Consider the following 14,624-nt stretch of genomic DNA (forward strand, 5'->3'; position numbering starts at 1 on the left):
ACACAAAAATGCTCTGAAATTCAGTGTCCTCTACCAGTAAAACCATTACACTTTGGAAACTGGCTGTACAGGTTGACCTGATTTGAAGGAAAGAGCATCCGATGCTTTGATTTGAGAGCACAGTGCACAGATATCAATCTATGCAGAGAGAGAGATGCAATCAGTAGGCATTTATCTGACTGAAGAATAATTAAACACTGATCAGACAAGATCACAGGAATATGAAGCAACTAAACATGACCACAGTGACATCACACGTAAATGAAACCCAGACATTCATTAAGAGAAACTGCAGTTACAGGTAGACAGATCTCAACATCGTCTATGTGTTTTCCCACTTAACCTTTTACAGCACTGAGGTCTGTACTTGTACCACCTGTGTCAACATGAAAACACTTTGCCCATGTGGTTTTGCTCTTGTTTTTTTTGTGATTTTCAGAATAATCACTGATTAGTTCCCTAACAACATCCACAGGTTGATCTTTGTAATACGTATATCATGTCCTCTCTGTGAGGCAGGAACTGAAATCTTATACAGTGCTTATATCAACTTCAGGCATGAAAGGATTAAACCAGCTTGAACCTTACAGTTCTAAAATATTTGATGAGTTGTCCTAATTAATTTGGTGAAATTATTTTTTTGCAAGAACTTGAATTCACAATTATTTTTTTCAAGTAAATCTGTTGACAGACTATAAACATTTCCACTGACAAACATGAATGTGAACAAAGCATATGTGACAGCTCGTAGCCATCTCAATATAGAGGCAGAAGTCAGCAAAAAAGGGTATCAAGCTGCCTTGAGATTGGATCCAACAGAATGAAAGCAGATACCGAATTCGCCTTGATACTGGACCACAAGGGCTTAAATTAACAGGTACACTGAAAGCCTGATTATGAATTCACTGTTATACAACATGAGCCAACTGCTGTGTGACTTCTGCACAAGATGCAGTCAAAAACCATAACAGAATAGCATTTACAGGCTATTGTTTCTGCTTATAATGCAACAATTAACAACATTGATTCATACTTAAGCCATACAGTGGTCATTGTGTGTATAATATGTTATTAAACTTATTAAAATATTAGAATATAATATAATCAAATATCATTCTTTTCGTTACATCATTGGTGTTTTTTTTTAATTCAGCTGTTCCTGTATTTCGTTGGTGTGTTGTTTTCTTGATTGTACATATCAATTGTCCCTTTGCATTCTCTGTTTGAAGCAGAAAACACCAATGATGTAATGAAAAGAATGACATTTGATTAGTGCACAGTGCATTAGACTCCTTATAAAAATGTTGCCTTAAGATTGCCTTATCTGGTCAAAACATGTAGTAGCATTGTGATAATGCATACATATGCTAATATTTTAATAAGTATAATAACATATTATACATATAATGACCATTGTATGGATTAAGTGTGAATCAGTGTTGTTAATTGTTGCATTATAGACAGAAACAACAGACTATAAGCGACAACCTAATGCAACAGAATGCTCAAATATAACACTACAGAAAAGCATGTCTGCAGTTTCAATAACTGGCACTAACCGTGAAACCATCACCTTGCTGAACCATGACCAGTAGCAGGATGTCAACAAGCCTCTGCACCTGCCGCAGACCCAGTTCAGATGTGAACTCAGGCTCTTCAAAAGCCAGGGCTAACACATTCAGGAATTCTCTGGTATCGAAGTGAAGTAAAGCCCTGAGGAGAATAAATAAAGGGAAGAAACAGGTTATGGCTTTTCCAATGAGAGATTACACTTTAATAAATTTCTCATACTAATTTCCCTTATAAATTACCAATTTTGGTATATAATTATTGTGGCATTTGTAATTTTCTACAGGTGTGAAACCTTGCCTCTCACACGAAGAGGGTGAGGGGTGGATGTGATGTTCTCATGTTCAGGGAAAGCCTAAAATTTTGGAGGAACATACATGGTCTGTCCAAAAAGAAACTGAACTTTCTTTTTAAAACATTTATTGATAAGCTTACAACTTCATAAGATTTGTCTCCTTCAAGGTACTCCCCTCCACTGCTTATACACCACTTCTGATGTTTCTTCCAGTTCTGGAATGTGTCCTAGAATGGGTTTTGTGGGCTAGTACGTAGGTCCAGTAGCGAATATTTTTCTAGTTCTTCTGTCGTCTGAAATTGGCGACCTGTAAGAGTGGATTTCAACTTTGGGAACAAAAAAAGTCTACAGGGGCCAAATCTGGAGAGTAGGGCAGTTGGAGAATGACAGCTGTCCCATGCTTTGCCAAAAATTCACAGATGAGGATCGACGTATGAGTAGGTGCATTGTCATGGTGCAGCATCCAGGTCTTGTTTCTCCACTCCTCAGGCCTCTTTCTTCACTCTGCCTCCCTCAAACGCTTCATAACCTGAAAGAAAGCAGTCTTCTGGGATTTGGCACCGTGTATATGTGGTGTTAACTGACCTTAACAGACGTTAACGTAAAAGCAGACTGCCTTTACCGTTTCTCACGGTCTCTTCGCTTGCAGATTTCTTATATTTTTTCTTCTACCCTGAAGATGGAGGCGATACGTTCCTCCGAAACGTCGGTTAACACCAAATATACATGGTGCCAAATCCCAGAAGACTGCTTTCTTCATAGTCACCGCCGTGAAAGCCTCAAAGCTTCATAACCTCCTACTAAAATTGTCCACTGACTCTCTGACCATGTGGAACAAACTCGTGATGAACAACGCTCTTCCCATAAAAAAATTATCAACAACACCTTCACATTTAATCGATTCTGACATGCTCTTTTTGGTCATGGCAAAGATTTTCCCACCCACTGCAACGATTGAGTTATTTTTTTTTGATATCGTACCAGTACACCCACATTTCATCACCTGTTATGACATTTTTCAGAAAGTTTTTGTCAGCATTTGAACGATCAAACAACTCCTGACCAACAGATACACCGTTCAAAAGATGTGGCACAAATTTTGCAGCAATACGATGCATCTCCAGTTTTTCGGTCAAAATTGTGTGGCACCAACTTCTACTGATGCCTACTTCTTCAGAAACTTCATGGACAGTTAGGCAGCGATTTTCACAAATCACAGCACACACTTTCTCAACGTGCTCATCGTCCATTGATGTGGAAGGCCATCCAGGTTTAGGATTGTCTTCGGTGGACGTTCTGCTCGATCTGAAACGTTGGTACCATTCGTAACATTGTGTATGGCTTAAACAATCCTCTCCATAATCTTGCTTCAACATCTGAAAAGTCTCTGTAAAGTTTTTGCCAATCTGAAATAGAATTTCACGCAAACACGTGAAGGTTCTTCACTTTTCAAATTGCAAAAAACGCAGAAGGCACAAGAGACAGGTTTACTGTACCACATGTACTTGATGACTAATTGACGTGGTGTGATTGGACAGGTGTCAGGTTAACGCTTAAGGTCACCACTACATAGTGTCACTGTCATGAGTCACCTGGGTTGGCTTGCTGGTGCCCTATTTACCAAGTTTGGTTTCTTTTTGGACAGACCATGTATCATCTCCATCTTCAGTACTGCTGCATGTTTCTACAGTTTCCTGTGTGGCTCACCCTTAGCCCTCCACAGTCCTGTGAAATGTCTGGTGCTCTCTCAACTACATGGTGTTGCAACCCGGAAGACTGCACTCTTCACAGATTGAAGGTGTTTGAGAAGAGTGTGGTGGGGAGAATATTTGTACCTAAAAGGGACTAAAAGGAAGGCTATGGACTGGATTCATATGGGTCAGGATAGGGGTCCATAGGTGGGATGCTGTGAACATGTGCCCTTCAGGTTATATGAAACATGGGAAATTTCTTGAGTAGCTAAGCAGATCCTCTTGCATGAAATCTGTTTTACATTTTGTGGCACTTGTTTCCTGATATCAAGAGGAAAATGCACTTCACTGCTGGAACATGTTATTACATACTGGCAATGACATTCTTTCCTTCATTACAACTGAAGACAAGTTGCTCTTTACTTACCTCAAGTAAGGATAGGGTTGCTCGGAGTCAGCTGCATTCTTGCTGTGGAGACATGTGAGACATTTGAATACTTCATGTCTCACTCTCTGGTTGTCTTCTGCAGGGACATCACCAGACAGAGGGTATGCTCTGCCAGCAAGACAACAGCTGATGTACACAAGCAGTTTATTGCCCAGTGCAATGTGGCTGTCACTCAATTGCTTACCTGTGGTCACACCAACGTGAATACAAATAAACTACTTCTACAAATAAGGAACTTGTACAGTTAAATTTATTGTACAATATTTTGGAGCATATTACATAAAACTGATGGACTAATTACCTGTATTAGGCCTACTCTGTCTGTTACAGAACTAAAAAACAGAACATTTATATTTGTTTCTAGCTATTCATAAGTATCTTTCCATTCTGGACTAATACTTTAGTTCTGTGCAACATACTGTCAATATTTTTTAAAATTATTCTATAAGGTTGTGCTGAAGAAATAACAAATATGTCTGATAAACATGTCCATGAAAATCTCATAAAACTGTAGGTGTAACATTACAGTACGAGGTGTGTTCAGGAAATAACGGGAATTTTAAAATTTCGCGGGTTTGGAGAGTCCAATTGTCAAAATTTTTTTTTTATTATGTTGGTATACATGCCCCTGAAGTACAATAAAATTTTCAGCTGTATTCATTGCTTACTTTGTCTGTGGCAGCCGCTAAGGTTAGACGTGTTTTTATGAGCTTGGCGATTTTCGTTTGTTAAAAGAAATGGATCAAAGAATTTGTATCAAATTTTGCGTAAAAAATGAAATAAAGTGTTACAAAGTGTGTGAAATGTTAACAAAGGCCTATGGTGAGTCTGTTATGAGTAAAACAAGAGTTTACGAGTGGTATAAGCGTTTCCAAGATGGCCGTGAAGACGTTGCAGATGACGAGCGCCCCGGACGCCCCAGCACATCAACAACCGATGAAAACGTGGAAAAAGTGAAAGCAATGATTATGAATGATCGCCGAATCACAATCAGAGAAGTTTGCGTGAGGCAATCCGAAAAAAACGCCCGGATTTGTGGAAAAACAATTCATGGCTTTTGCACCACGATAATGCACCTGCTCACACTTCGTTGCTTGTTCGTGAATTCTTGGCCAAAAACAATACTGTAACGATGCCCCAGCCTCCATATTCGCCAGACATGGCTCCGTGTGACTTTTTCCTATTTCCAAAAATAAAGAGAACCTTAAAGGGCCGTCGTTTTACAAGCATAGATGACATTAAAAGCGCATCGCTGAAAGAGCTAAAGGCTATCCCAAAAATCGAGTTTGAGAAGTGTTTCGATGATTGGAAGAAGCGCTGGCGTAAGTGCATAATATCGAATGGGGACTATTTTGAAGGCGACAACATTAATGTAGACGAATGAATAAATATTTTTTCCAAAATACGGAAATTCCCGTCATTTTTTGAACACACCTCGTACGTATCATGGTTGCTGCACAATGCACTGTATTTGCAAAATACATGAAAGGAGAGGGCTATACTTTGCTCAACGCTTACATCACTGAAGTGTGCTTCAAGAATCTCTGCAATGGAAGTGCACTGTATGAGGTGTGGCAGTAAGATTCAAGGCTAGCTGAGAAATATGTTTGAATAGCTGGATTTTCAGACTTCAACCACTGTCCAGTATTCTAGAAACTAGAAAACACAATGTTTCGGAAACTGAATCTGTTTGGGTTCTCAGGTGAGGGGGGAGACACCTACTCTATTGGGTCTCTTACAAAGAGCTAATCTCAATCCAAAGACTGAGGTTAGGTCTTTCTAAAAGACCCCACAGAGTAACTGTCATCGCCCCTCACGTGAGGACCCAAACAGATCCAGTTTTTGAAAAGTTGTGTTCTCTAGTTTCTAGAATAACGGGTGATGGACAAAGTCTGAAAACCCAGTAATTCTGAGCATTATACACCGTCAGAATCCTTTCGAGCCATCAAGTTTGAAGTCAGGCATCCTGCTAATGAACTCAGTATTTCAAGCATCTGGACACACGTCAGAAATGAGAGCACGTAAGCTCCACTTTGGCTTCAGTTCATAGAACAGATAATCAGTGAATAAAATAAGAACACTACAACACATGTAAGAATTATATTAACCTGTCGCTAGTGCTGTCTGAAGTATAGGCATCAGTTCCTCCAGGGGAGTGACATAATCTCTCAACCCACGATTAAGAATGTGTATCATTGCATCATAAAGACCACTGGTTCGACAAAGCCTCATAACCTGATCAATGTCTAGAGAAGACACATCTAGGTGCACAATGCAAGCTTCTAGTGCCTCAAGCATTCCCTGTTTCTTGTAGTGATGCACAAACTGCTGTGTGATGGATGGAGGAACTAGAGGCAGATGATCACTTAGAATCCATGGTTCAAGTGATTCCAGGTAACATGCTTGTGCTACATGATGGACGCATGCCTCCCAAAGTTTTCCAAATAGAACATCTCTATAAAAGAATCAAAACAAAATAACTTGTTGTGCAAACAGTTCCACTTCATTGTTAAACATAAATTTCCTTTTAAGAAAAAACAGAGTATTTTCTGCAACAACATAACAGTGCCCTACTGCAGTGGTTCTCAAACTTCTAAAGTCTGTGTATCCCCTAACAACATACACGCCTCATGCCTCCACATTTAAATTACCTGCATATAATTTAAAAAAAGAATGAAACAAAATAACTCATTTAAAATGTTTTATTTCTTGTGCCAATTTACAAAATATTCAGTAACGGCTAATTTTTTTTTACCTCAATCATTTAATGACAAAAATGCCTGAGTCACCACTATGCAACTACCACAGACATCTGAAAGCGATTTTGAGTCCAAAATATTTATTGTGTAATTGTTCCATTCCATTACATTACTACATTTTTTAAAATATTAAAAATATTCAATAAAACATGTTTTCCTTCTAACTTGTAACAAGAAGACAAAAATAATCTCATGGACCCCCTGGCTAGGCCTTGAAGACCGCTAGGGACCCACACACCACAGCCGGAGAACCACTGGGATACATAACTGAAGTAGTGTGAATAACTAACTGCACTGGAAAGTATCTATTTCTTGTTGCAACCTCAAATTTATTTAAATACAAGGTGGTTCAAATATGCCCGGGACTAATTTTTTTTAAAAACCATAATTGCCAAAAACTTACCTGCACGTGTCAGTCTTCAACATACTCCCCTCTGGAGTCAACATATTTTTTCCAGTGTTCTGGAAGCATCCTGATGCCCTTTTAAAAAAAGGCTTGTTGTTGGCAGCGTATCCACTCACGAACAGTCTGGATGACGGCATCATAGTCCACAAACCACATGCCTTGCAAGTCTGATTTGAGCCTTCCAAACAGGTAAAAATCACTTGGGGCCAAATCGGAACTGTACGGTGGATGTGTCAGAAGGTTCCATTTCAATTTCCGGAGGGTTCCCATTGTATTTTGGCCATATTTTGGCGTGCATTGTCTTGAAGGAAGGCTACCTGCTTTCCACCTGTCTTCCGCTTGGATCGGATCTTTTCCTTAACGTCTGTTGCCAGGAGGTCTGAGTAATAAGCTGCATTGACTGTTCTGGCATCTGTCAGAAAGTCTACATGGATAACACCCTGCCAGTCCCAGAAGAACGTTGCCATCACTTTTCCTGCCGAATAGCTCATCCGCACTCTCTTGGGTTTGGGAGAACTGGTATGCCGACACTTGCATGATGACTGCTGGGACTCGGGAATGAAGTAGTGCACCCACGTTGCGTTGGTGGTCACTAAAGACTTAAAAAATGTATCACCTTCGTCTTCAAACCACTGTAGGAGACAACTGGCAGCTTGCATGTGCACCATTTTGTTCACGTCTGTCAAAGTGCGTGGTACCCGCAGTGCATTCACCTTGCGATAGTGCAGGTGGTATTTCACGATGTCTTCTACACTACCAACACTGATGGACAGCATTGCTCCAAGTTCCTTGATAGTGATGTGCCTATTCTCACAAATAAGCACGCCTGCATGATCAGTGTTTGGCTCGGTGACGGATGTTCGTGGCCGATGATCATGCGGTTCATTCTCCACGTGCTCTCTGCCCTCTCTGAAGCACTTACACCACTCAAACACACAGGTCCGTGAGACACACTCTTCCCCATACTGTTATTGGAGTCTGTGGTGAATTTTAGCGGACGGGATGTTTTTTCCAACGAGGAATTTGATCATAATGTGTTGTTCCACGCTCCGCGGTACCTTCTGTTCGCTCATCACTCTAGCAACTCCCAGACAGGACTTAACAGGTTCTAACCCAAACAGGAGGGAGGGTGGAGGTTGTGGCTTCACTCTCTCAAGGTCGCACAGCTGCTGCGCAGTGAGGCTTCTTTACACACAAATCAGTCCCGGTCATATTTGAACCACCTTGTATGCTGATTTTGAGAATTAATAATACGATTTAAGAGACTTACCTCTGAGTCATAAGATCATTATTTTTATTATTAAAACCAATTACAGGAAAAATGATTATGCTGCCTTTGCATGGACAAAAAGAAACTGTGGCCCCATCCTCAAAGATTCACTGGGTCACTCAACACGAAACTGAATGACATACTGAGTAGCTGGGAGGGTTTTTGTGGCCATATCTGCCTAGTTTTAAATCAGTTATAACAACCTTCACTAGGTACAGCATTGGATTAAAAAATATAACATCTGTCAAACTATACAGTAATTTGAGTAACAGTGCATAAAACTGTAAAATGAAATGAAGATAAATACTGATTTAATTTTGATAATAAAATATGTTTTGTTAGAGCACTGGGATCATAAAACATCAATACAGACAAAATGATTTGATCACAAGAACAAAATAGAGTGAATCAAATAAATGTGCCAACCCCTACGCCATGAATGTAAGTAAATTATACAGAAAAACAATATCATTATATAACTGATGTGATGTTGCTATCATATTAACACTTTGCGGACGGGCAGCATTTTTTATGCTCAGTGCTTTTAAATGTGGCAGACCGGTGGCATAATATTATGATTTTAGGACACATTATGTTAAAACACACTATACCTTTTGCTGGCACCATCCAAATGTAATGACTACTGCATAATATTATTCCAGAATGTTTCCTTAGTAGGCAGTAACTTGATCTCGCTGTTTGGGTTCCCCCTCCAAAGGAAAATGATCTTTGACCCTTCAAGCTCTTATATACCAGGCAGGAAGTTAGTAGTGCAATGAGTCAAGGAAAGAAGCGGTTGAAAACCAAGCAATATCTGACTTATTCTCTGACGTTCCTTCTGAGACGTGTAGTGATAGTGATTTAGACAGTGGCAGTGGCACGGGACAACAAACAATTGTGGCCACAGACAATAAAAGTAGCCCCGATGAAAGTGCAGGTAGTAAAATTGCAGGGACAGCCACATGGGGACGAGTAGACAAAAACGTCTACTTTTGGACAGTTTACTGGAAATCCAGGGTTGAAACAAATTCTATCGGACCCAACGCAAGTGTCTGAAGTAGCAGAACTGTTTTTTGGAGATAGAGATACTCGTGTTGTGAATATTATTTCCACAATTTACAATTCGAGCATGGTTGATATTCAAAGGAAACATGGACAAGTAAGGAAGCCTATTTGTATTTCTGAGTATAATATTGAGACGTGTTGCGCTATGGATGACGCCCCTCCCTCCCCGCCAGCCGTGACGTGCCGAGCGGAGCTGAAGTGAGCTGAGTCTCAGCACGCTGGTCGCTATGCAAAGCGAGTAAACGACGGATGCTAAGCAAACCAGGTAAACAGTGGTTGCTAGAGACGAAGGTAATAACAGCGGTACCCATTACGTAACAGGCAAACACGGCGTCAGACAACAGTGGTGCCTATTACTTAACTGTTTTCCCGTTGTCCGGCTGAGGGTTTATAAGGGAACTACACAGCCACCGAAGACAGTTCTCAAGGTAGCAGCCTATGAGTTCAGTTGGAATCTAGCCAGTTAGTTAGTTATGAGTTGGCCAGGGAAGAGTATGCAGTCTAGTACTGCCGATGGCAGTAAAGTTGAGCTTTTAAATCGATTGTAAGAGCGAATGTGCAATAAATTCACTATATCAAATACGGCATAAAGTTATTGGTCGCGTTATACACCCAACACGTGACAATATGTTCATGAAGAAAGTTGAAAGAGCCGATCAATACTTGGCCTATTATTCTCTTCCTATGAAAATAATAAAGTGGACAAAGAAAGTTGCTTTGTGGCTTATAAATTGTGCCATTTTCAATTCATTTTCTGTTTACAAAAATGTAAACCCTGATTCAAAATTGAAATACAAAGCATTTCTGATGAATGTGGCAAAGGCCTGGGCTACAGACCAGGTGGTGGCGGCAGAACCAGAGTCAGGTACAGACTTAGTGCGACCGGGCCCATCAATGCCTACCCCATGCAATCCTCATGTGGACACCCCTGGGCGACTCTCGGCTGATATGCGGAAACATACCCTCGTGAAAATTGTGAAGAGTGAACATTCCAAGGGGAAGCATCCTTCTAGGCAGTGCTGTGTTTGCACAGTTCACAAAAAAAGGAGTATGACTGTCTACATTGCAAGTTCTGTGTAATGCCACTTCACAAAGGGGAATGTTTCCAGAAATATCACACTCTCAAGCACTTCTAGGAGCATTGGTAAGTGTTCTCCAAAAATTTTAGTTCATAAAATTAATTAGGAGATTTTATATTAATTTTTAAAGTGAACAGTGCACAAGTTAGGGTAGTAGGTTTAAAAATGTCGGTCCCCAGGGTGATTTAAATATTTAAATTGCCTGTCCGCAAAGTGTTAAGTTACCAGGAATCATTGTCAGATAGACATTAGTTTCACATATCAAAACTGACTTCACCTAAAGACATTTTATATATTCAGTCTACATCTGTGTGCGCATATGTGCCTGTGCACTTGTGTGGAAAAGCATGCATCTGCGTTTGGAGATCATTTCAGCCTGTAAAACAAAAACCAGATTTACAAATGAAAACATTTCTGAGTAACCACACATATTTAATTTCCCTTATGAAGATTCAGGTAAGACCACATTTCTGTGAGAAATGTTGGCCTGGGTTATTTTTTGGGGCAAGAATTTCAAATTTTCTTGTATTTCCTTTCGAGTGACGTTGATCAGGTAGAATAAGAATGGGTGCTTCTGCCACCTAAAATCACCCAGTTCTAAAATAAAATAATGTAAATGAATGGCAGATTGTGGCATATACCATGCATAATATTGTGGCGTATAGACCCCATCGCTAAGCAGTGACTATGTAAATAACAGTCACGGCTAGGTAACACCCGCAACAATGGATGAACTGTGTTGTCTTTGTGGTCCATGCCAAGATGATATAAATGGAAGGTGTGGAGCAGAGCCAGTTGTTAGTTGAGTTCTGTACAGGAGTTTGTGAAGAGAGGACTTGAGCTGGAGGCAGAGGAATAGCCGCTATTGCAGCCACTGCCAGGAAACATATAGTAACACTGAGAACACTTGACTATGTGCTCTAGTGAACTGCAAATTGTGGAAACAGTGACAGTGCTACAGTGACCAATAAGTGGTCAATATATCTATTCAACCCCATCTATAGTCACACATACTACATGACAAAATGGAAGGTAAGGAAAGTGATCACAGAATATGACGGAGAACCAATCAGAGTTTTCAGTCAGCCGAGAATGTAAGGGGACTTCTGTCATGGGTTGGCTGTGAGAGACACCAGCCAGCAAGGACAGGAGCTGTTGAACAGACAAGCTGAACCGTAACCTAGCAACAGCTAGTGAAGCGGAACTGAGAAGAATTAATGTGTGCTATAGTAAGCTGTAGAGTGTGTACATTAGCAATTGCTTCATAACTACTTGTGGTTACAAGTCACAAATGTTCAGTAAATCCAATTACAAATCCAAACCCCATTTCTAGTCACTAAATCAGAATATCATGTACGAAATGGAAAGGCAAGAAGATGCTCACAATATACACTGGAAATTCTATGCAAAGAATAGTTGTAAGTGCGGAATGTATGGGTGCAACACACAGGAACTGTTAAACAGCACCAGATGCTGTTTTTTTAGCAGTAATTTAAATACAAAATTAAACATTTTTATGCTCAAAGGGTTGAGAGTATAATTTCTGATTATTCTACATGTAAAGGACATGATGCTGACTAGAATTAACTGTCATAACATTGGCCACTCATTAGTGAAGATGCATGTAAAAATCAACTTACATGACATCCAGTTCGATGCAGTACTCAATACAAGCAGGCAGAGCCTCTTGGCAGAGTTCCATATCCCCATTGCCAGGCTCCAAAATCTCCCCAATATACGTATGTAGAATTTCCAACACCTAACATAAAACATGAAACATGTCAGTTCATTTGGCATCATCTGACTGCTCTCATCTCAGTGAAACTAAACATACAGTGTTGTATTTTAGCGTCCTGTTGCACTGATTTTCATCCATGATATGTATACAGTGGCCGTCTTGTAGTGCACTCAATTTCACCTGTTACTTCATGACATGTTTCGGCAACATAGAGCCATCATCAGGTGCCCTAATTATGCTAATCTATTGCATTGCTTGCCATCATATGTCTTTATAAAATTATTTAAAAAGTATTTAAAAAGTGTGTATTCGTCAACTATAATAAATCTACACACATTAAAACTTGTTAAGATTATTCGTTTTATGTGTCCTAATTAAAACTTGCGTGTGGTTCTTCTACCATGGGGGTTGTTTTTCTTATATTCTGTGTAAACCTCCAACGTGAAAAAAGTACTTATTATTATTACTTTCGGCTTCTATCTGTTATGTGTTGTATTATAATGTGTAGTACTCACCGTGTCTTGTGATGTGTGTTCCCTTTTTAGCTGCGAATGTTGTAATGTTGGATGTGTGTGTGTGTCTTCGTATTGATTGAGTTATGACGTGGTAGGGGTAGATGTGGTGGGGGTAGGTGGGGGTAGGTGGTGGGGTTGTGTTATGTTGTTCTTGTACTGTATAATATTTTCTTTGGGATATGCTCCTTATCCATTCTCTGTACATGCCCAGCCCATTGCAATCTTTCAAGCTTTATCATCACTGAGATCTCTGGCTCCTTATATAATTTGTATAACTCTTTATTATATCTTATTCTCCATATCCCATTCTCTTTTATTGGTCCATAAATTCGTCTTAGGATTTTCTTCTCCAAAGAATTGATGACTGATTCCTCTATCTTGTTTAGCGTCCAACCCTCACATCCATAATAAAGCACTGGTCTTATCATTGTTTTATATATTTTTGTTTTAATCGCTCGGTGTATATCCTTTGATCTAAAAACTGATAGTAACGAGAAATATGCATTATTCGCTAGTTTTATTCTTCTTGTTATTTTATGATTTTCCTCTCCATCTTTGTGGAATTTTGATCCTAAATATATGAAGTCTTCAACTATTTCTATCCCGTCCCCTTCCATGTTAATTTCTCCAGTTTGCCTTGGATTCCTTCTAATTGTATCAGCATTTTAGTTTTATTTACATTCACCTCTAAGCCAGTTGTTTTCGCTGTGGTTTTTATTTCTTTATAGGTCTCCTTCATTGTTCTTAGGGATCTCGATACTACAATAATATCATCCGCATACGCCATTATTTCAGTTTGTTTATATGCTATTGTGTTCCTTGTGTCTACATAGTGCCTCAACCAATTAAATACAGCAGTGCCTGATTCCATGGCTGTAGGCTGTATATGATGGGGTACCCAAAAGAAACCGAACTAATTTTTTTGTGGGCAGAGCTTTTGTAGTACCGCGTTTTGCCACTATGAGCGCATAGAGCTAACATTCCTGAGTCGATAAGCCGACTACCGTTGACTCAGAAGGTAAGGACTAGTTTCAGCAGAGTTTATAGTGACAACTGTTTTGTGTGATTGCCGTTTTTGCAATGGCTGATTTTCGTGAACAGTGTGCGGTGGTCAAATTCTGCTTTTTGCTCAGGAAAAATGGAACAGAAACTCTTGAAATGTTAAAAACGGCATACAAGGACGATGCTATGGGGAAAACTCAAGTGTTTGAGTGGTTTTCCCGTTTCAGAAATGGTGAAATCTCAATTGATGACAAACCTCGTTCTGGTCATCCTTCCACGGCCCGAACACATGAAAATGTTGAAAAAATTCGTGAAATCATCAAGGAAGATCGACGACGGACCACTGAAGAAATTGTGGAGCTGTCGGGAGTGACTTAGAGTTCAGCGGCCAGATTTGTGGCAGTCGGGTGACTGGTTTTTCCATCATGAAAATGCCCCTGCTCACACAGCCCCGTCTGTATGACAATTCTTGACCAAAAATGGTATGACCCCTGTTCCTCACCCTCCATACTCACCCAACCTTGCCCCGTGCGACTTTTTTTTGTTTCCTCGAATGAAAAGAGACATGAAAGGAAGAAACGACAGAGGCGCTGTCAAGCATCTCAAAAGATTAATTTAGACAATGTTTTGAAAAATGGAATAAAAGACTAGACAAGTGTATTAGTGTAAGTGGAGAGTACTTTGAAGGGGACTGAAGGTTTGTGCTTAAAATTTGAATAAATAAGTTTAAAAAAATATGTTCGGTTTCTTTTGGGTACCCCTTCATATACGTGGCACATTGTGAGTT

General features: G+C 39.8%; 1 protein-coding gene across 7 annotated transcripts in view; it reads right to left on the reverse strand.

The window, feature by feature from the left end:
• Positions 1-14,624, reverse strand: part of LOC111862400 (vacuolar protein sorting-associated protein 8 homolog) — an 83,003-nt gene that overhangs the window by 39,445 nt on the left and 28,934 nt on the right. For all 7 annotated transcript variants that reach the window (XR_004512794.1, XR_002842424.2, XR_002842425.2 and 4 more), the window contains exons 10-13: positions 12,223-12,341; positions 6,112-6,458; positions 3,983-4,187; positions 1,560-1,713 (exon numbers count right to left, since the gene is read on the reverse strand). Coding sequence is in view for 3 of the 7 variants with exons in the window: in XM_033750651.1 (XP_033606542.1) it covers positions 1,560-1,713; positions 3,983-4,187; positions 6,112-6,458; positions 12,223-12,341 (825 nt within the window). In the remaining 4 variants the exon portion in view is untranslated. The remainder of the gene's footprint in view (positions 1-1,559; positions 1,714-3,982; positions 4,188-6,111; positions 6,459-12,222; positions 12,342-14,624) is intronic.

The sequence above is a fragment of the Cryptotermes secundus genome, unplaced genomic scaffold, assembly GCF_002891405.2.
Source record: "Cryptotermes secundus unplaced genomic scaffold, Csec_1.0 scaffold715, whole genome shotgun sequence".
Classification (NCBI taxonomy): domain Eukaryota; kingdom Metazoa; phylum Arthropoda; class Insecta; order Blattodea; family Kalotermitidae; genus Cryptotermes; species Cryptotermes secundus.